This window comes from Podarcis melisellensis, assembly GCF_964234715.1.
Source record: "Podarcis melisellensis genome assembly, chromosome: 10".
In the NCBI taxonomy this organism is placed as follows: Eukaryota; Metazoa; Chordata; class Lepidosauria; order Squamata; family Lacertidae; genus Podarcis; species Podarcis melisellensis.
Window position 1 is genome coordinate 71,027,059 of NC_138542.1, and position 22,762 is coordinate 71,049,820.

General features: G+C 47.0%; 1 protein-coding gene across 1 annotated transcript in view; it reads left to right on the plus strand.

The window, feature by feature from the left end:
• Positions 1-8,512: 8,512 nt before the first annotated feature.
• Positions 8,513-22,762, plus strand: part of UBE2H (ubiquitin conjugating enzyme E2 H) — a 65,709-nt gene continuing 51,459 nt past the window's right edge. Inside the window, exon 1 of the mRNA XM_081927488.1 lies at positions 8,513-8,898. Within this exon, the coding sequence (XP_081783614.1) occupies positions 8,846-8,898 (53 nt within the window). The 5' untranslated portion in view covers positions 8,513-8,845. The remainder of the gene's footprint in view (positions 8,899-22,762) is intronic.

A 22,762-nucleotide genomic window follows, 5' to 3' on the forward strand; every position in this document is an offset into this window, starting at 1 on the left:
GTCAAAGCACAAGTAGATAAATAGGTACCGCTCCGGTGGGAAGGTAAACGGTATTTCCGTGCGCTGTTCTGGTTAGCCAGAAGCGGTTTAGTCATGCCGGCTCCCTCGGCCAGTAAAGTGAGATGAGCGCTGCAACCCCAGAGTCGGCCACGACTGGACCTAATGGTCAGGGGTCCTTTTACCTTTACCTTTACCTAAACTTCAGAACTCCCAGCCTATTGACATCTTTTTGGAGTTCCTTCTGTTTGGGCAAGCTGACCCATCTATTTAAAAAGTTGATGCAAGTTTCAATCTGGTTTTAGTTTATTGTTATCCCGGTAACATTATTGACTGCTGTTGAAACCAGAAGTCGGGCATTTAATGTTGCCGGTCTTAGAAGCACAGAATTGTAAAGGACCCCAAGGGCCATCTAGTCCAACCCCCTTCAACGCAGAATTCACAGCTGAGAGATGGCCGCCCAACGTCTGCTTAAATACTTCCAACAAAGGAGAGTCCACTACCTTCTGAGGGCATTCATTCCACTGTCAAACAACTCTTGTCCCCAGAAAGTTCTTCCTAAAGTTTATTTACAATCACCTTTCTTTGTAATTTGGTTCGGGTCCTAGCCTCTGGAGCGGCAGAAAATAAGCTTGCTCCATCTTCCATGTGACAGCCCTTCAGATATTTGTATATACCTAAAAAGTGGTGATAGCTAACAATTTTCTAGCCATACTAGAACATGATTTAGGCCCAAGGAGCCAGGAAGAGGTCATTCATGTATGCACACACCATTTCTCAGTCATTTATTTCCATCATTCTAATGTCATTTCTGCAAAACCACTTTCTTCATTGAAGTTGTTGTTGTTTAGTCATGTCCGACTCTTCGTGACCCCATGGACCAGAGCACGCCAGGCACTCCTGTCTTCCACTTCCTCCCACAGTTTGGTCAAACTCATGCTGGTAGCTTTGAGAACACTGTTCAACCATCTCATCCTCTGTCGTCCCCTTCTCCTTGTGCCCTCCATCTTTCCCAACATCAGGGTCTTTTCCAGGGAGTCTTCTCTTCTCATGAGGTGGCCAAAGTCTTGGAGCCTCAGCTTCAGGATCTGTCCTTCCAGTGAGCACTCAGGGCTGATTTCCTTCAGAATGGAGAGGTTTGATCTTCTTGCAGTCCATGGGACTCTCCAGAGTCTCCTCCAGCACCAGAATTCAAAAGCATCCATTCTTCGGCAATCAGCCTTCTTTATGGTCCAGCTCTCACTTCCATACATCACTACTGGGAAAACCATAGCTTGAACTATACGGACCTTTGTCGGAAAGGTGATGTCTCTGCTTTTTAAGCAGCTGTCTAGGTTTATCATTGCTTTTCTCCCAAGAAGCAGGCATTTTTTAATTTTGTGACTGCTGTCACCATCTGCAGTGATCATGGAGCCCAAAAAAGTAAAATCTCTCACTGCTTTCCCCTTCTATTTGCCAGGAGGTGATGGATCGCTAAGATACCCTAGACCTATGTTGTTCAGAGCCTTGTAAATTAATACAAGAACCTTGAACCTGGCCTGCTGGTAGATGGGCAGCCAATGCAGGGGCTTCAACCCTGGTGTCACATGTTCTCAACTAGAAGCTCCCGTCAGCAATTTGGCTGCAGCATTCTGCACCAGCAGGAGCTTCTGAAGCAGCCCCAAGGGCAGCCCCACATAGAGTGCATTACAGTAATCCAGTCTTGAGGTTGCCAATGCATGGGATACAGTGGTCAGGCTATCTCTGTCCAGGAATGGTTGTAGTTGGCAAACCAGACGAAGCTGGTAAAATGGACATTTGTTCAGCTGGTCCTCAAAACAGGGGACCTGTGGCGTAGCGTGGGAGGTGCAGGGGGGGCCGGCCGCACCAGGCGCAACATCTGGGGGTTAGGGTTAGGGGGCGCAAATCCACTGGTTAGGGGGCGCAAATTACTTGCCTTGCCCCGGGTGCTGACAACCCATGCTACGCCACTGCAGGGGACTCATGGTGAACTGTACTACAGCAAGCCTCCAGAGCCTTTGGGAGTACTGTGAGTTAATCAAGAATATTAAGGGAGGAAGGGCGACCAGGTGGGTTTAAAACTGGGCAGGTGGCAATGTACTCTGGACATAACAACTTCTTTGAAAGCAAAGCCGAGAAGCAGCAGGAGTGCCGTTTCCCAGAATGCAACTCTCAAAGGTCACCCGAGGCTGTACACCTGTTTCCTCTGCACACAGGGACTCTCGGCGCTTACCTGTTCTACAGGACAGCGCTCACCTGCTGTCTGTTTGTGTTGTGCTTCCGAGTAAATATTTTTGAGGTCATAGCACTGCCACGAATGCTTTTTCTAAAAAGGAAGAAAGAGCTGTTTGTTTTGTCATGCCAAAAACATATATCTAGACTTAATTGAAAGCATTCCTCTTGGCCACAACGGGCTGCACATTCCCAGGATGTAAGTCAGAGAGGCGTGGAGCCCAAGAACACACAAAAAAGTTATTTACAGTTCATGTCTCGGGGACTCAGACTGAGATTCTTCAGGTCTGAAGGAGGTGAGGTAGCCTGGTGAGCTCCTGAAAACTATGTGTGATAAGGCCGTTTTTCAGAAGCAGCAGAGAATTGGGAAATGCAAAATCATCCCTTGCAACTGGAAGGTGAAATAAAGTCTTTTACCTAGTATGATTTCTGCAAGCAGACCATCTGTTGTTGTCTGGTCAAGGGGAACAGTAACTTCCCCCTTGCTGTATTCCAAACTCCAGCAAAAACTGCTGATGTCCTGGACTCTGAGCTGAAGAACAATCTCCTAGTACATCTGGCCAAAGCCACACCCCAGTTTTAGTACACCATACATTTAGGTCCCTGTTATACCGCTTTTAACAGTGACTGAGAACTTTGAGAACTGTAGTTTGCTAAGGGTGCAGAGAGCTGCAGCTGTGTGAGGCCGGCACTCTTTAAACTACAGTTTCCATGATAATTCGGGCGGGGTGGCATCATGACTCATAAAGCAGTGTAAAAGTCCTTTAAATGCATGGTGTGGATGTGACCCACATTTGACACATCATTGCAGGCCCAGCTGCCAATGGAATTTGAGTAGCTGGTGCCAGCCTGACGCGATGCAAGTGTGTCACAAACGCCCGGCTGTTGATGGATGTGGTAAAGTGCCATCTTCATGTGGAACAGGAGCAGGCGGAGAGGAGGGCAGGAGGGAGGCTCATCTACGAGCCACGCGACTTAATACGTTGCAGGAAGTGCTTAGAAAGGAATTGGAAGTGGCAAGCTGCGGAACAGGATCCATTCACTTGCATCACCCGAGTTGGCACTTCAGGAGTGGCAGCCATGATGACTGACAACTACACTCATATAAATTTTTATTAATCTTCCAACACAATTGTACAATTTTATCCAAATTTTAACAAATTACACTTTTTGGACCTCCTTCAGTTTCTCTGGTAATCATCCGTAATTACTCTTCAATACGCATTCCCTAGAATGTATTGCCATTTGCCTTCCCTCCCTTTTCTATTTCTTTTCAGCAATACCTCTTAAACTTTTACAGTGCTTCTTGAAACCCCACTAGCGTTGTTTGCACATCACATACATTTTTCAGATAATCTACAAACTTCCCTTAATCTTCGATGAACTTTTGGTTTCGAACATATCTTATTTTCCCAGTCAATTTATCCAGTTCCACAGAGTCCGTCAATTTCATTCTCCATTCTTGAATCGTCGGTATTTCCTCTTGTTTCCATTTCTGGGCCAGGACTGAAAGCTACACTCATCTCTAGGATGAGGGCCTTCTCGGTGGTGGCACCCTCCCTGTGGAACGCCCTCCCATCAGATGTCAAGGAAATAAACAACTATCCGACTTTTAGAAGACATCTGAAAGCAACCCTGGTTAGGGAAGTTTTAATTGTTTGATGTTTTGTCATGTTTTTAATTTTCTGTTGGGAGCCGCCCAGAGTGGCTGAGGAAACCCCGCCAGATGGGCGGGGTATAAATTAACATTATTATTATTATTATTATTATTATTAGACTAGGTGGCAGAGGTGGCAAGGCCAGGGACGTGTCATGTTTGGGCCCCCCAAAAACATAGACCACTGGAAGATCTCCTCCATTCATTAAAGGTAAAGGTACCCCTGCCCGTACGGGCCAGTCGTGTCCGACTCTAGGGTTGTGCGCCCATCTCACTTAAGAGGCCGGGGAGCCAGCGCTGTCCGAAGACACTTCCAGGTCACGTGGCCAGCGTGACGAAGCTGCTCTGGTGAGCCAGCACCAGCACAGCACACGGAAACGCCGTTTACCTTCCCGCTATAAAGCGGTACCTATTTATCTACTTGCACTTAGGGGTGCTTTCAAACTGCTAGGTGGGTAGGAGCTGGGACTGAAAGACGGGAGCTCACCCCACCGTGGGGATTCGAACCGCCGACCATACGATCGGCAAGTCCTAGGCACTGAGGTTTTACCCACAGCGCCACCCGCGTCCCTTTGGACAAACATAATTATGACTATTATCTATTTAGTTATTATTTCGTTCTTTTAAATTTGCTTTCCTTAAAAGCACTCTGCTAATACAGTAAAAGAAATCGATAGCCGCAGAAAGCAAAATGCTTAAAGCATATATCTTCCTTTTTAAACAAGTTTCTAAATAGCTAGCAAGCAACCATAAAAGCTTTCAAAAGCCACCTTTCTTCCTAATATATATGTTCCTGAGTGATTTTGAGGCAATCAGCTTAACCTACCTCACATGGTTGTGGTGTGAATAAAATGGGAAACAGGAAGAGCTTTATGTTTCAGAGAGTTAGATCTTGTTTTTTACAATGAATGGAAAGGTGGAAAACTTCAAAATAAATTGATACCTCTCTGTCTCGACATCTTCATTTTTATTTGTCCCTCAAAAGCTGTTGTGGTATTTTAGCGTGTGAGAGAAAGGCTTGGATCAGGACCTCGCCCCCCCATTTTGCCACCTTAAATAGCCCACTGTAGCTGTGAACCATTCAGGGAAAGAGGGGTGACAGACACACACCTGTATTGTACCTGTCTTTCCCCTATCCTATGCTGCTAATAGCAGCTGGGGGGGGGGAATAAGTTAAAACAGGAAATCGTACAAGGAAAAGAAATTGCTCCTCTTCTCCAAAGCACCAGGGCCTCTTCCGAATCAGGGCCTTCCCATCACTGCATTTCCTGTAAGACAAACACAGCAGGAGATGTGATCACAGGTGCCCCATGGTGGTACCTCTTAGCTTGGCCCAGAAAGACAGACAATACAGCCAGATTGGGGTGCATGTATTTAACCTCCGTGGCATGTCTGGAAAACAGGTTTTGTAGGGGGTTTTGGTGCTTAAAAAACCCTGCAAAACCTGCTTATCAGAGGCAAGAGTAGCAAAACAGAAATGCGTGTGTACACTGCCTTCGGCTCTGGGTGCCTCCAGTTTCAACAAGCCAGGAATACCTCCCTAAACACACAAAAAAAGAGGCCGGCAAGTTATCCTTAGCGCCTGAAGCTGGGTTTCAAAAGGAGAGCCTTATTGCCTTCAGAAGGCTAATGAAGAGAAACATCACCAAACTTCTTCCAGTTCCCTGGCTATGGGGCAACCACCGAGAAGGCCCTGTTCTTAACGCCCTGATCTATCCACTCAGCTTGGTCAAATGTTAGGGATAAAGGGAAGGGGTCCCAAACTCAGTTTCCGAGAGTTATTTCCACCAGAAGGGCTGCCACATTTCCACGTGGAGTGGCCTTGTTTTCTGCTGTTCCGGAAGGGAGGACTCGAACCAATAGATTCAAATTACAAGGAAATTCAGACTCACCTTCCTGATGGTAAGAGCTGTTTGACAGCAGGGCTGGGTCCCTCAGAAGGTGGACTCTCCTTTGTTGGAGGTTTCTGAGCAGAGGTTGGATGGCCATCAGTCATGGATGCTCCAGCTGCTGATTCGTGTCATAGGCGGTTGGAATAGATGACCCTTGGGGCTCCCTTCCCACGCTACAATTCTATGATTCCATCCCTGCTCCTGCCCAACAGCAGATCAGTGTTATGATAGCAGTAGCTTACTTTTGCCAGCATTTAGGTTGGGCAGCTGGCCTGGACCTCAAATGGCCAGGCTGCAGCCTCAATTCATCCAAAGGGTCTCTTAAAACCGCGACTTTAAAACAATGCATTTAAGACTTTGCTTTCTGCTCTGAGTCAGTAGCAGTTCTTCCCAAACTGATATAGTATTTTATTTTATGCTTTTTAAATGTGTTTGTAGGAGGGCGGGCGGGTGTGTGTGTGTGTGTGTTATTGGTTTGCTTTTGCGTTATGTATTTTGTATTCTCATTTTGCATTTTTCTGTTGTTATGAGCCACTCGGATCTTTGGATGAAGGGTGGTACACAAATTTAATAAATAAGAGCAATACTCTCCTTTATTTCACTGACTCGCCTCCAATGAATTTGAAGCACACTTGCAAGAAGCCTAGTTTTCGAAAACAAGACCTTCAGAAAAAGAAGGAAACTCTACTTTCTTATCCTAGACCCAGGTGGGGGGGACGACGACATGTGCTCAGTTTTGCTCTTTTTGCCAATCAATCAGGAGACGTAGAGAGGAATTAGATCACTCTGCTATTTATTTATTTATTTACCGCTTTATATCACTGCCTTTTTCTCCAAGGAACTCAAGGTGGGGTTCATAGTTCTCCCTCTCTCCTAGAATCATAGTTGAAAAAGGTCCTGAGGGTCAACTAGTCCAACCCGCCCTGCCATGCAGGAAACTTTTCGCCAGCATGGAACTCGAACCCACGACCATGAGATATTAAAAGTCTCTCGTGAGGGCTTAGTTCAGATATAGGCAAACTCGGCCCTCCAGATGTTTGGGGACTACAATTCCCGTAGAATAGAATTTATTATTTATACCCTGCCCACCTGGCTAGGTTTCCCCAGCCACTCTGAGCGGCTTCCAAAAAAGTATTAAAATACAGTAGTCTGTTAAACATTAAAAGCTTCCCTGAACATGGCTGCCTTCAGATGTCTTCTAAAAGTCTGGTGGTAGTTCTTCTCTTTGACATCTGATGGGAGGGCGTTCCACAGGGTGGGTGCCACCACCGAGAAGGCCCTCTGCCTGGTTCCCTGTAACTTGACTTCTTGCAGTGAGGGAACTGCCAGAAGGCCCTCAGTGCTGGACCTCAGTGTCTGGGCAGAACGATGGGAGTGGAGATGCTCCTTCAGATATACCGAACCGAGGCCATTTAGGTCTTTAAACACCAACACTATGAATTGTGCTCGGAAACGTACTGGGAGCCAATGTAGATATTTCAAGACCAGTGTTATGTGGTCTCGGAGGCCACACCCAGTCACCAGTCTAGCTGCCGCATTCTGGATTAGTTGCAGTTCCAGGTCACCTTCAAAGGTAGCCCCACGTGGAGCGCATTGCAGTAGTCCAAGCGGGAGATAATCAGAGCATGGACCACTCTGGGGAGACAGTCTGCGGGCAGGGAGGGTCTCATCCTGTGTACCAGATGGAGCTGGTAGACAGCTGCCCTGGACACAGAATTAACCTGCGCTGGTGGTTAAACCAGTGAGCCTAGGACTTGCTGATCAGAAGGTTGGCGGTTCGAATCCCCATGACATGGTGAGCTCCCGTTGCTCGGTCCCTGCTCCTGCCAACCTAGCAGTTCGAAAGCATGTCAATGTGCAAGTAGATAAATAGGTACCACTCCGGCAGGAAGGTAAATGGCGTTTCCGTGCGCTGCTCTGGTTCACCAGAAGCAGCTTAGTCCTGCTGGCCACATGACCCGGAAGCTGTACGCCGGCTCCCTTGGCCAATAAAGCGAGATGAGCGCCGCAACCCCAGAGTCGGCCACGACTGGACCTAATGGTCAGGGGTCCCTTGACCTTTTACCCATCATCCCTGACCACTGGTCCTGTTAGCTAAGGATCATGGGATTTGCCTCTGCCTGGCTCAGTTGGTAGAGCACGACAACCCTGTGCAATAGGTCAGGAAGAGAGGCTGTCACCATCCACCAGCTTCATGGCCGAGTGGTGGAGATTCGAACCCAGACCTCTCCCAGGTCCTAGTCGCACACTCCAACCATTGCACCACCACTGGCTCTCAGTTAATGAAAACAGGCTCCGGGCCTCAAGCAAGCCATTTGTGGAGTGCCGCCCTGCAGAGCGCTCTGCACATGCTCAGATGCCCTCACACCCAGGGCCGAGCCTTGGCGTCCAGAGAACGGCATTCAGACAGGAACATCCGCCTGGAGAAATGGTTATGGTGGGCTTAATTTAAAAAAACCAGGCCGGGGGGGGAAGCGGGGGCTCGAACCCTCGACGGGCCGAACCAGTCGGCGGGCCTAAGAACGCGGCGAGCAGCTTCTCCTTCGCCTCAGCTGCCCAACTTCGCCTCAGGCCCGGCGGACTACACCTCCCGGCATGCCGAGCGGCGAGGGAGGCGGGCTTGCGGGGCGGGGCCCGGCGCGTCTCTCCGCGTCACGCGGGGCCTGGCCCAATCCGGAGCGGTCTGTTCGGTGAGGTCACTGTGGGTGACGTCAGGGGTCCAGAGAGAGGCTTCGGCAGAGCCGAGGCAGCGGCCGGAGCAGGAGCAGCAATCCGGGAGCGGGAGGGCGCAGGAAGCTGTGAGGGGGGTCAGGAAGCTGAGGCTGAGGAGAGACGCGGAGGAGGGGGGAAGCCCGCGGGGCAGGAAGAGCCGGCTCGTGAAGGGAGGGGCCGCGGAGGCGAGAAGGGCTCGGGCGGCGGGGGGGGGGGAGAGGCCTCCGCGCAGGCGCAGAGCGGGGCTCGGACCCCCACCTCCTGAAGCGCCCCCCCAGCGGAAAAGGGGTCCTGACAGGACAAGAGAGGCAGCTCCAGACTCCGCCCGGGAGGGGCCGCCGGCCGGGGGGCCACCATGTCCTCCCCCAGCCCGGGCAAGAGGCGGATGGACACCGACGTGGTCAAGCTGTATCCTTACCTGGAGAGTGGGGGGGGGGTTGTGAGGGGGGGTGGCAAAATGGGGGGCAGCCCCCCATTCTGGAATGTACTGGGGAGCAAGACACAGACACCCCCCCCCACCACACACACAGTTAGTGAGAGGCAGGAACAAGGAGATAAAGGAAGACTTTGTTGGAAAGGTTGGGGGGCAGGGAGAGAGAGGGGGCCCCCCTCAAAAAAACTGGACTGGGTGTCTTCAATAGAACTTCATATTGGGGGGTGGGGGGGTCTAGAGAATAGGTTTCCTTCCTCCACAAGGCCAAGGAATGATGGGGAGAAAGCAGGTACTTTTGGGGGGCGGGGGGCAGTGCCCTCCACTTGCTGAAGACGAATGCCTATTCCATTGCAGAGAATAGATGAACGATGATTGTTTCTGTTCTGCTTTGCTTCTCTCCGCTTCCAGGTGAGGGGCGCAGAATCAGGGACCCCTTAGAACTGAGGAGTGTACAAAGGCTCTCCTGGAATATGGGGGTTCGGGAAGAAAAGCCCTTCCCTCTCCTTTTCACCAGCAGGAGAATGGAATTATTCTCACTCATTAGAAGAAAGCAGCCTTCTCCAGAGTAAAATGTTTAGAATAGGGTTGGAGAGTGAGGGCACCCCAATAATCTTAGGGGAGGGGAAGAGACTTGCAACTCCTGGAGAGTAGTAAATTTTAGCAGCTCCAGGTGATTTTTTTTTGTTCTTGTTGGGCTCTAGGAAATGGGGGGAGGAGAGAGGTGAGGCACCCCAGGTTTACACAGAGCAAAATCTTTTCTTCCCTCCCCCCAAAACCCCAACAACGCCATCATACCATTGAAGGGATATCTCATTTTTAGGTAAAATGAGGCCTTCAGACACCCCCCTTTGAGGAATGAGAACACAGTTGTTGACTTTTCATTCTAGTATTTTTTATGGGGGGGGTCAGGAACTCATTCCCTACCCTCTTCTTCCTTGCCCCCCAAATATAGAGCTCTTCAAATCCATTCTTTCTTCTCTCTCCCCAAAGAAACTGGTTCTTTTGGCGGATTGGGGGGGGCTGCTCTCTGGTCTGTAGAGGCCTGTATCTAAAGCCAGACTCTCTTGGGGTGATCAGGACCCCTTGTTGCCTTCAATAAAGAAATCCCCTTTGTCTTGGAGAGGAATCCCAAAATATTTTCGTAGGGAAACAATATAGGCCGGGGGGGGGGGCGCGAAGCACTTATTCTCTGTCTGCCTCACTAATGATTGTGACCAGAGTCAGTGCTCCCCCTTTCAGGTATTGTGACAATGCTTGAATAATAATACAACTCCCTCTACACCCACTGATTCAGATGTGCTCTCTTTCCTTCCCCCTCCCCAGCCAGAATTAATACATGCTTTGTGGGGTGGGGGGCAATGGGCCAGATTTAGCTGGGGACAGAAGGGAGGGTAGTTGTTGACAGTTAGCAATCCAGTGATCAGCTTCTGGTGGTGTGTTACTATTTACTCAATCCAGTTTTAGTCTCCTGTTCGGGAAGCTTCTGATGGCAGCTGGGGTGGGGGGAGAGTTAATGCGGGTGGGAGCACCTGGAGAACAACATTGACGTAGTAATAGTGGAGAAAAAGAATCGAAATGCCGTAGAAATCCATCACCCATTTTTCCTTTTTTGTGCTGCCGGTTTTGTTTATGTAACACTTCAGTTCGGTGAAGATTTTCCTTTATCCCTTCGTAAAGGATCTGTTTTTGTTTTACAAATTATGTTTTGTTCTTGCCTCTCAGTAGAATGTTACCTTGTCCCTGTGTGCATATTTGAAGATTGTGAAGCTTCTGAAATAGTGCAGTGAATTTGCGTTTAGAATAGGTTTATTAATAGTTCTGTTTATCAGGTGGTGGGGAGGGAAGGAAAGATGGGTTGGCGTTGACATAGCCAACTGAAATGCATTCAGATATGTTTATTGAATGTGTTAACCTCCCCCAGGAGAATTTAATCGGGAAGGAATTAACTATGTAGAAGGGCGAGAGGGTTACAAATAGCATTTAGTTTCCAGAGATAAACAAACTTGTTTAGATTAGGCCTGCTGGGGTGAAATTATTATAGTCAATTGTTGACGCTGCACAGCGAGTTCCCCAGTCTCTTGCTTAACTGTCTGTCTGTACATTTTTAAAAGCACAAAGCCTGTGTTTGATAACTGTCTATAGATTCCCCCTTTAAAAATGTTGTTTTTAATAAATAGGAAGTGGCTTGTGATTGCTGTGGAATCAAAGCTATTTTTATCCTCTGCCTCAGTTGCATATGCATGACATATCCTTCCTCGGATACAAACTTCATTCGATGGTTAATTTTTACTGGTTTGAGGGGAGGCTAGATAGAACTCCAGCTGTTCAGTGACAAAAAAAAGAGAGATTCTCATTATATATAAATTTTGAAAAGGCAGCCGGATTATGGAGCGAGTGATGAGGCCCACTGTGACCTCCTGGTAGGGTATCCTTTTTCTTTTTTGCAGCTCCCACCCCCACTTTCTGTTCACTTGGTAGCTGGCATGTTGAAAGATCATAGCATTTTAGGAGACAAAGAGCAGGGGTTGTTTTTCTCTCTTTTTTTTAAAAAATGACTTCATTTGGCTTATTGGTACTGTGGTTGCTCTTTAATTTGATGGTGGATAGGAGAAAAGCAAATAGCCTGGCATTCCTCTCCGGTTCATGGTTAGCTGCCGATCCTTCTGTTTGACAAAAGAAACAAACTAAACGGCTAAAAAAAGACCTCAGACCAGAGTTCTTATTATCATTCCTGGTATTTTAAGTGATGTGGACTCACTGTGTCCTGTGAGTGCGATGAACAAATAGGTCTTTTTGTTTCCTGTGGCTTTCCTGGCCTCCTTCGGCATCTGTACAGTCAGTGTTTTGGGTATGTGACCCAGCCTAGTCCTCACTGTTTACTTGGAAGTCGTGTTGCTTTCATTGGGGGATTACTCCCAAGTCATTTTGTGCTTGGGAGAGCAGCCTTAATTTATGTATGAAGTTTGCTCACTGGAATCCAGAGGCGGAGGGGAGCCCAGCACACCTTCTGGTGGCTTCCAGTAGAGGAGATGCCTTTTTCCTCATCTTGTCTACCTTGTATTCTGCAGCTACTTGTAGGACTGCCTCTTCTGCTTTCAAAGTACCTCTTTGCCTCGCATCTTGATTTGCAGCCTTTGACTAACTTGGGGATATAGGGTGGGGAGCAGAGGCATGGCACCCCAGAAAGTGTCTGGAGCTGTCGACTTAACTGCTCTGACAGGTTTGGTGGGGTGGTGGTGCTGCTGTCATTCCCCCACCCTTTTCTGGGCCTTGTGTACTCACATCTGTGCAACCCAGAGAGGGAGAGGTTGGTTGGCCAATGTCCTGTATTACATGGGTGAGTTGTTAGCATGCCTAGCTAAAAAGAAATGAGCCTCCTCTTGGTAATTGCATGACGGTGATCTGAAACTCTGAGTCACTCAGTTGCTTTTTTGGACGCTTCTCTAAACATTGTGCAAACCTTTGAAAGAAACGAGAAGCTTGTGTGTGTTGCATTTCAACCTTGTGAGGGCAATCGCAGCTCCAGCCTTTTTATTTTTGGTCTTTGCTGACTTGTTGTTGAGTTCCTTTCTTGCATTGCAGAGTTTCTAATAGAATGTGTTGAGGGTTTTTTTATATAAAAAAACAACGACAACTCTCAAGACCTTTCTAGTCCTGGCTAGGGTGCCTTTCCTAAATCTCCAAGAACTGGCATCAGTGACCTTAGTGTGTGATCTTTTAAAGTTCCAAATCTGGAGGGATGCCTCTCTCCTCTTTCCAGCACCCCCTTTATTTATTTATTTTATGGTTCTTAGCTCCCCTCCTTGCTCCGGAAGAACCCCGGGGACTGCTTGTTTTGGAAAAGTGTTTGCAGGCAAAAGGCCTCCGGACAGAGCCTGCGAGTCAGCCGATTGGCTGTTCTGTTACTACCCGGAAACTGAGGCTTGGGCGGAGCAACCCAAACAGCTGATGGAGTGTGTGACAAGAGTGTGTTTATATTCAGGAGCGTGGGGGCTGGGAAGGGGGAGGCCTGGGCTGGAAGGCGTAGGAGAGGAGAGAGCAGGGCAATCTGTGCCGGGTCAAGGGGTTGCTTGGCGCAGGAAAGGGAGAAAAGTGTCCTGCAAGCAAAAGGAGGTCGCTGTTAATCCAAACTCACGTTAATCCGAGGGACATGACTGGCTGCCAGGGGTGGGACAGGGTCTGGTTTCTCCACCGACTGATTTTTGAGGCAGTCTAAAGTTTGGGCTGAATGACAGTTCAGCAATTTACTCTTAACAATCTAAAATACCTCTGGATCACAGCAGTAGTGTGCCTTTAACTTCCCCAGTCTGAACCAGCACCACGACACGGTTTATTTAGTTTGTTTTTGCCCTTCTCCTGGGGCCCCGGCTGGTCTTTAAATATATATTGTACAGTGGTACCTCGGTTTAAGAACTTAATTCGTTCCGGAGGTCCGTTCTTAACCTGAAACTGTTCTTAACCTGAAGCAGCACTTTAGCTAATGGGGCCTCCCACTGCCGCCGCTGCTTCCAGAGCAGGATTTTTGTTCTCATCCTGAAGCAAAGTTTTTAACCTGAGGTACTATTTCTGGGTTAGCGGAGTCTGTAACCTGAAGCGTCTGTAACCCGAGGTACCACTGTATATATATATTGGGCCTCATTGACCTGGTCACTTGCACAGGGATCAAAACGGCCAGAGAGTTCCACAACAAATGGAAAGTTGGTGCAAGAAACTGGATTTGTTTTTGCGAGCTTGAAAATGGGGCACCTAGTGTGATGCTAAGGCTGCCTCGAAAAAGGGCTAGCACTTCTGTGGCAAAGAAGCCGTGCCACATGTGATGAAATGGAGAGGTGTGGAAGTAACTCCACACTCTTGAACTGGCCTTGGATATGGAAGTGGGGAGGGGAGCTCACATTGGCAGCTGGGAATGTATCGCTGCTTGCAGAATTATGCTGCGTTGGCTATAGAGAACCAAATTCCAGAAGAGTGGCCATGTCAAAGCCTATGAATAGAGAGATTGGATGTGGATTATGGGAGCTGGAGGCTCGTGTCTCATCTCTGGGGTAGTTTTGGACAAGACACAGTTTTCTTGGTCTTGGTAACCCCCTCCATAAAACGGGTGAGAGCGAACACATAGTTTTTGCAAGGGCAAAAGGTTGAAATGTGCTCTGGGAATCTAAAAGAATAAATTACTAGCAGTGAATCCAAAAGGCTGTATAAATGGTAGTTAATATTGAACACCAAACTGCAACTAGAGGTCTTTCTTCCATGAAATCTGTATTATGTCTGATGCACCTGTGGCATCTCCCATTCCAGCGGAGTTCCCTCAGATCCTTCGCTGCAGCTTCCCCAACATCAGCACTATGTCCAGAAAAAATACCCACAGCCTTGAAAAGAGAACACAGGAAACACGACACTCCATATATTGTGTGCTTGTGTTGAGCTTGGGTGGATTAGAGGAACCTGAATTCAGAATTTTTGTATGCCACAGACTCGCTTGATAAGCTTGGGCAAGTTTGTTAGCTGCCTTTTCCTGTAATCTAAAACGCCGGTACTAATTTCACTTGGCATTTATACATTTGCAGCAGGTCAGCGTGTTGGATTAACTATAATATATACTTAAAACACGGATTGTGGTTGTTCAGCCTAATCCTTTGCTTCTCTGCTTGGAAGTATCTTTGATCAGTTAGGAGCCGAGGAAGCTCCCTTCCCCCTTCAGTGGACTTAGATTTCTAAGGAAGCGTGTGTGAAATATTTTGGGTGGGGTGGATGGCTCTGTCATATCTGAACTTCACAGTTCTCTTATACAGTGAGGCCTCGTTCTCTGTGAGGTGCTAAATATGTGTCTGAGTGGTATATTTCAGACCAGAAATATTTTGTTGTTTAGTCGTTTAGTCGTGTCCGACTCTTCGTGACCCCCCTGGACCAGAGCACACCAGGCATTCCTGTCTTCCACTGCCTCCCGCAGTTTGGTCAAACTCATGCTGGTAACCTCAAAAACACTATCCAACCATCTCGTCCTCTGTCGCCCCCTTCTCCTTGTGCCCTCCATCTTTCCCAACATCAGGGTCTTCTCCAGGGAGTCTTCTCTTCTCATGAGGTGGCCAAAGTACTGGAGCCTCAGCTTCACAATCTGTCCTTCCAGTGAGCACTCAGGGTTGATTTCCTTCAGTATAGAGAGGTTTGATCTTCTTGCAGTCCATGAAATATACCAGAAATATACCAGACCAGAAATTCCTTTGCATAGAAAACCAGTGTTTGCGGGGAGAAGGTAGACTACAATTCTTCTGCCTGATATGCTTGTTTCTTTGTGAAGGGAATCTCTTGAACGGAGAGTCATTGAGTCACGTGAGCCCCCATCTGAAATGGTACGAAATGCAATCCAGGCGTATGTTTATCGCCCTGGTGAGAACCTAGGCTAGGCTCTAGCATGAACCCTGGTTGCTGCTGCATTGCCCAGGTTTGTTATATTCCTCCAGGGAGCTCAAGGCATACAAGATCTTCCTAATCTTATCCTTGCAAACGGAGATAGGTTAAGCTGAAAGATGGTGACCAACCCATGCCAGATCTCGCTGGCCCCAGTCTATGACACTAAAATTGGGACCCATATTAAATGAAGCGAAATCTTTTTTTGCGTATTAATTTTTAACCCATGCTGGATTATATATAGGATAAATATAAAATACACCCCCCCAAAAAATAATCCCATACCTGCGTAGCCCCTGCATTTTACAGCTGTTAAATTCCTGCCCAGACAACAAGGTCTTCGGTATGTACAGACTTCGATTCGCTTTGGCTTTCAAAGCTCTCAGGGTCCATCCATGGCATTTAAAGCAAACAAACTGTCTGGCTTCAAAGGCAGTGTTATGCTGAAGTTTTCAGATGAACAAAGAAGCCATGGAACAGGAAGCAGTTTACTGAAAAAAATAACTTATCCTGGTTGTTACAGGGTAGTCAGCTCTGGAAATCTCCTGATTCAGAATGCAAAGTTAGAAACCTGGTGGAATGCTTGTTGTTGTGTTGGGTCTCCTTTTATGAACAGATTGAAAGCTGGGGAAAGGAAAGATTTTTTTGGGGGGGGAGTCATATGTGCGAAACATCCTTTGAAGGCTTCGTCACAGTTGAGGTGTTCAGAATTAATGTTCAGATTCCCCCCACCTCCCACCCTTGTGTGGTGCTATAGCTGATTGTGGTGACACAAGAAACCCCCTCTTAACTCACAGTTTGAGTGAGTCACACTTTGCAATCCGGTCTTTATTTTTATTTTATCCAGGAAAATAACCATGTCACTCTGTAGCTGCAGAAAACCCCAAAGTACTCAGAATGCTGGTTATGAATACCTTCCGTAAACACTGGAGCCTCCATATCTCATTTTGAAAATACCGATGTTTAAATGCACTGCAATTTGCATAGGTTATATATACCAGGCAATTTTAAAAGCTTATAGTTTGTTTCGTGGAACAGCCCAAGTAAGGATTTGTTTTGGTGGTTTTAATTTAAATCCATTTTTTCTTGGCCAGACACAGGCAAATCACATATAACGTGGCAAATCGTAACTGTATTATCTGAGTCGTTGTTTACAACAATATCATAAGCATTGAACACCATTTCACAGAGGGACAGCTGTGATTAAAAATTCATATTTTTAATCTGCAATTAATGAGTTGCCTGAGCATGTTGATTAATTGCTTATGTGATATCCGCTGTGCATAAACGATAGCTTTCCAAGATCTTACCTTGTTGCTTTCAGAAATAAACTTACTAGGCTGTGCTGAGTTCCTTGCTTGTGTGGAAGGCGCAGGGCTTTGATTTTAAATTCACTGTCTCATTGTTGCTTTGTCAGTTTGATTGCATAGCCCATTGAAGCTTAGTCTTGTAACACAGACTTGAAAGAGTGCTGCATCTACTTATAATATCATTAAAATGGTTATGTGGTGCTGGAGCTGCCTAATATGAATTGGCTTAGAATGGCTTGCAATACAAGGCCTTAGCAAGCTTTTCATTCTGGTCTGTCTTATAATAAGGGCTTGTTTGTGTGGATTCAGCTTAATTAACCAGTAGAGCTGAAAGCAAGAACTGAGTTAGCGCAATTAATGCATTAAGCAGATTTCAGAGATATGAAATCTGTTGGTTTTTTATGGGGGTTTTGTAAACCAGTTAGAATTGAAGGGTCCCTAGCTAAGACGTTACTCACCGAAAGAGTTGCACAGCTCAAGTTGAACGATGTTTGCTGTGACCACCCTGAGATCTACAGATGAAAGGCAGTATTACAAATTTAATAAATAACAAACATAATCATAATAACAACAAGTAATTGCAGATTGGACTCAGAATACATGACCACTAATATCCAAATACTCTTTCTGGTGGATGGGTTGAAAGCTGGCTTGACCACACAGTATTTTTACCTCGTTGTCTTATTCTTATGCATTAAGAATTAACATGCCGGGTCTAACCACTCACCGACTTGTTGGCAGATGATGACTTTGAGAGGCTCACATGCAAGATGTGGTGGCAGCATCAGACTCCTGTCTCTTGGTAAGCAGAGATGTAAAGAACGCCTGCCATTTTCTGTTCGCCTTTACTGGGGCCAGAAGCTGCCTGTGGATCCACCCCTTGGTGTTTTCTTTTCCAAGCAAGTGATGGTCAGGCTTCTTCCAAGGAACGATTCGGAAGCTTGTTGTGGGCGTGTTAGCGTGGTCACTTAAGTCAGGAAGCTTCACCGAAAGAGAGACTTGTTGCCCTATTGCCGGTGAATTATTCCCTGGTGTAACCATTCCTTTATCAAACTGAGGACCAGGGTGACTCCCTGGGGGAAGGGAGTTGTTCCATTCTGCAGTGCTCACAAACATGGTCATGGGCAATGGGGACAGGACAGATTCCTGGTGAATAATTCAGTGGATTGCCCTGGGTGCCACAGAGGAGCGAGTAGCATAAAAAGTTTGGACTCATGGCTTAGTGGGTGAAGTGGAGATCAGTTCCTCTTTAGCGTGTTCTGGTATGACCTGTATGGCTCCTGAAAACTAGGAAAGACCAAACTGGAATTCAATAGCTTGGAATGGAGACAGTTAAGTCCACGTCTCATTGATTAAACAGATCGAGTGCACTGTTGCCTTACCGTTAAAAAAATAAATCACACATTTTTTTCAAAAGCGTAGGCCTTTGTGCAGCACAGAGCCCTTATACCAGTAAGGCTCTGGTTACGATGCGAGATCTGCCTCTAAGCTTGTAAAGCAGGGGTGCCCAAACTTTTTCCAAAGAGGGCCAGATTTGATGAAGTGAACATGCGTGAGGGCCGACCAAAGTTGTGGGGCTTTATTACGGATTTTACCCCAGGACATATACTGCCACGGGATTAAATTGACCGGCAGGCCGGATCAGGCCCCCAAAACGGACTTTGGACATGCCTTTTGTAAAGCATTTGAAGTTGGCTGTGTCGATGACTTTGCAACTCAATCAAACTGCCCTCTCCTGATGGACCTAGTGATTTGGGCAGCCGCTGCTCCTTAAGAGGGCACTCACTACCGTAAAGGTAAAGGGACCCCTGACCATTAGGTCCAGTCGTGACCAACTCTGGGGTTGCGGCGCTCATCTCGCTTTATTGGCCGAGGGAGCCGGCATACAGCTTCCGGGTCATGTGGCCAGCAGGACTAAGCTGCTTCTGGCAAACCAGAGCAGCGCACGGAAATGCCGTTTACCTTCCCGTCGGAGCAGTACCTATTTATCTACTTGCACTTTGAAGTGCTTTCGAACTGCTAGGTTGGCAGGAGCAGGGACCGAGCAACGGGAGGTCACCCCATTGCGGGGATTCGAACTGCCGACCTTCTGATCAGCAAGTCTTAGGCTCTATGGTTTAACCCACGGCGCCACCCGCCTCCCACTCACTACCTTACCTGTGTATAAACACGAGTTGTTCTGGAGCAGTGGTGGGAATTATATATAAAAAAACAAAAAAACAGTTTAATACTAGTTCGATGACCCACTCCATGGAAGCATTTGTCTTGCATTTCCTTAGGGTCTCTGGATTGCGTTTCATTGCCCGTGAAACTTCAGAGGTAACATCCTCTTTAAGTCCCGGGACCTGATTGCAAAGCTCAGCGGCTTGGCTTCTGTTATTGCTAATGTAGCTGTGTTAAGGTGGGGGGAAATGGGGGGAGAGGGGGAAATAGCTGAGCTCACTAAAGAGAGACTCCTGAAAGGCCTATTCATGAAAGTGAGGCCTTGAAGTTTTCTGTGTCCTTGCTCTGTTGCTATTATGGTGGTTTTTCCCATGCCTCGCATAATGATGCTGGAGTGGTTTTGCTAAGACGCTCTCTTGCTCTCAGGCTGCGGATGTCAAACGGCTTTGCCAGTCCCAGCACCAATAGTCGGGGCACGGTCACAGTGTGGTGACCTTTGGTCAACAATATGGTAAGGTTTTTGAAGCACTAGAGGGTTTTTAGGGGGGAGAGATTTCTAGAAAAGAGTATTTTAGACTCCCATCATTGTGGGTACCCAAGTAAGATAGAGCTGCGTCTGCCAGAGCTTATAAGCTGAACCATTGTTCTACCAGTGGTAATTGGGGGGCCCCAAGTTGATCATTAATCTGAAGGCCTGGGTGCCAGAACTGCACTTTTTCCAAGTGCTGTGTGCCCTTGGCTCTCATTAATTATGGGGTTGGGGGTGGGAGGATTCTAGGCAGGGCTGTGCCCACAGCAGATCTTCATGTGATATTGTCACAGTTGATCTAGAGAACAAGGGAGCAGTAACAAGGTGAAAAGAAAATGCATTTGTATGTGTGTGTTGTTTTAAATGGTCCTGTTCGTGTGTGTGCAGGTTTTCAAGCTATATACATATTTTGTTCATCAGGCGAGATTGAAAGATGGTGACTGCTTAACTAAAACGTACTTCCCATGTAGGTAAAGGTAAAGGGACCCCTGACCGTTAGGTCCAGTCGTGGCCGACTCTGGGGTTGCAGCGCTCATCTCGCTTTCTTGGCAGAGGGAACCGGCGTACAACTTCCGGGTCATGTGGCCAGCATGACCAAGCCGCGAACCAGAGCAGCACACGGAAACGCCGTTTACCTTCCCGCCGGAGTGGTACCTATTTATCTACTTGGACTTTGACGTGCTTTCGAACTGCTAGGTTGGCAGGAACTGGGACTGAGCAACAGGAGCCCACCCCATTGCGGGGATTTGAACCACCAACCTTCTGATCAGCAAGTCCTAGGCTCTGTGGTGTAACCCAAAGCGCCACCCGCGTCCCCTCCCCCCCCTTGTAGCTAGAGATACTAATATATCGTATTGTCCCGAATATAAGCCGCACTCCCCCCCCCCCAATTCTGACAGTGAAAAGTTAAAGTGCGGCTTATATTTGCAATCTTACACTGCCGGGAAGGCGGCATGTCTCCCCTCCCCAAGGAAACAGCCCAGAGTGTGGGGTGATGGCGGCAGTCCGCCGGCCGCTCTCAAGCCTCCCCCGACACCGGCTTGTGGAGGGAGTGCTGGGAGGCGGTAGTGTTCGATGGCGAGTGTGCAGCACACTCGGAAGCCGGCGCCCGCCCCCCCGTCAGGGCGGTAAAGCCGGGAGATGGGCCACACCCCCAAACAAGCCTTGAATTTTAAAGATGTGGCTTATTTGCGGGTACGTCTTATATTCGGGCCAGTACGGTATTTGATAATCTAAGGTAGTGAACCGAATGCAAATGGTTTGGCTTGTAAAAACGCCCAGTAGCCTCAAGAGCTGGAGATTATGGGTCGTCAATTGCCCTTGCTTAAATACAGAATAAATGATGACAGATTATTAAGCTTTGTGCAAGTTCACGATAAAGAAATTGGGAGTATTGCAACCCTTAAAACCCCAGGTACTGCTTGCGAGTAGCAATAATAACTTGAGTCAGAAAGCTGGGTTACAGTACTCCTTTCTCCTCCAAAACACCATTGGGCGGGGGGCAAGACCAAGGTTCCAGGGTGTCTCTGTGTGATGGGGTGACTTGGGCAGCCTGCCCCCACTCACGTTGCATCATCTCGGAAGCAAGTCGACCCATTTCCTCTGAAGAGCTCTGTGGACTTGCTGCCAAGTGAAGTCTCAAGAGTGCCTATCTGTAGCAAAATTCCCACAAGGTTTCCCCACGTTGCTAGAAATCAAGGCTGAGGACTCAAGTTTTGTGCTTCCTGTAGCCTTTGCCCGGGGGTGTATGTTTAGATTACTTTCTCGGGTGCTCAGGGTGAATTCTTCATTTCTTCCTGCAAAGCTTCTGTGATGGAAGAATACTGAAGGCTGTGACTGAAAAGGCTGTGTACAGAAGGAACCAGATTAACCACCCTCCTTGAACCAGTGTGATGCACACTTCTGAAAACGGTTGCTCTGTAGCACTTATTGGCTACTGAACAAGGCAATTATTACTGCGGCCTTCTATTTACTTATTTTATTTTATTTTATATTTTATTGTTTTTTAAAAAATAATATTTTATTAGATTTTAGGAATAAAAGATTTAGAAAGATACAAAAAAGACAAAAATACAAAAGTACAAAATCACTGAATACAAAAATACAAACATTAAAGCATAAAAAAGAAAAAGATAAGTATAAAAAGCCACATGCAAGAGAGAAAAAAGAAAAAAAAGAAAGGAAAAAACAAAAATCCCTCTTTTTTAGTTTCTCATCTTTGATTAACTTATTTTCCTGACTTCCTCACATCTCCCGTTTTTTGTATCCCTTTTAAAATTTAATTCAGCAAATTAATTAAATTTAATTATTTAGTTTATCTATTTATCTGTTATAAGTCCAATCTTAACCTTATTACTAGAACCCCTTCAATTCAAATCAATACCATCAACATTCAAAAATTTTACAGTGCTTCTGTTTATTTTATATTTTATTTTTATGCCGCCCTTCATCCATATATCTCAGGACAGTTCACAGTATAAAAATGCAAGATAAAAAGACAAAACTCATAATAAATACAAGAACCATCTCTCTCCAAACCCAGTAACTCCTCCCCAACATTTGCAATTTGCAGTCTTTTATTGCACCTTCTCAATAACTCTGTGAGGCAGCCCATGTTCTCATCTGATAGACAGGGGATGCGGTGGCAGAGGTGGAACTTAGTTAATCTTCCTGGACTAGACCAGATGAAAGTCCGCTTAGTTCAGCATCCTACTAGCCAGTTGCTCCCGGCAAGCTCCCAACCACTTCTTGTTCTTTCCAAACATTGTAGGGGAAAATGGAGGGGGCACATACCCTCCATATGGATGCTCCATTTATAGCTACCCCGGGGAGTATATTGATCATAGCCATGCTTTGATTTAATTAATTTTTTTTAAAAAAAATCCGAACTTGAAAGCCCAGGTCTCGCAGGTTCAAGTCTGTCTCTGTATCCACTGGACTAGACTGGCTGAACAACTTGGAAGCCCTCCAGCTGATTTCTTTTCCTGACCTGGCTTCATTTTCATTCAACTTTGCAAAAAACAGTGGAAACTGGCAATTGGAGGATGGGCGCTCCTGATATCGAAACGGGAGGCTCTGGGCTGGCCGTGGGGCAGTGGCCGCCTGTTGCTAAGTAACTACATTCTTTGCACCTGTTAATCTTTGTGCTCTCCTGAAATCGCGCTCGACCACACGTCATAACTAAAGGGGACTTAAACAAAAGGCAAGTGTTTGCAACTTGTACACAGGGCAACCAGTGAAGCCCTTTTGAACCTAGTGGGTTTTCCCTTTCTTGGGGATCCAGAGGTGTATCTGAGAATATGGGCTGAGAAGAGGAGAAACTGGTTAGAACCGAGTAGGCTGTTTTCTCTCTTAATTTCCTGGACCTCTGCCCATTCTCTTGGCAAGAAAGATGAAAAGGCACTGTTTACTGAATTGCTTGTGAAGACTGGA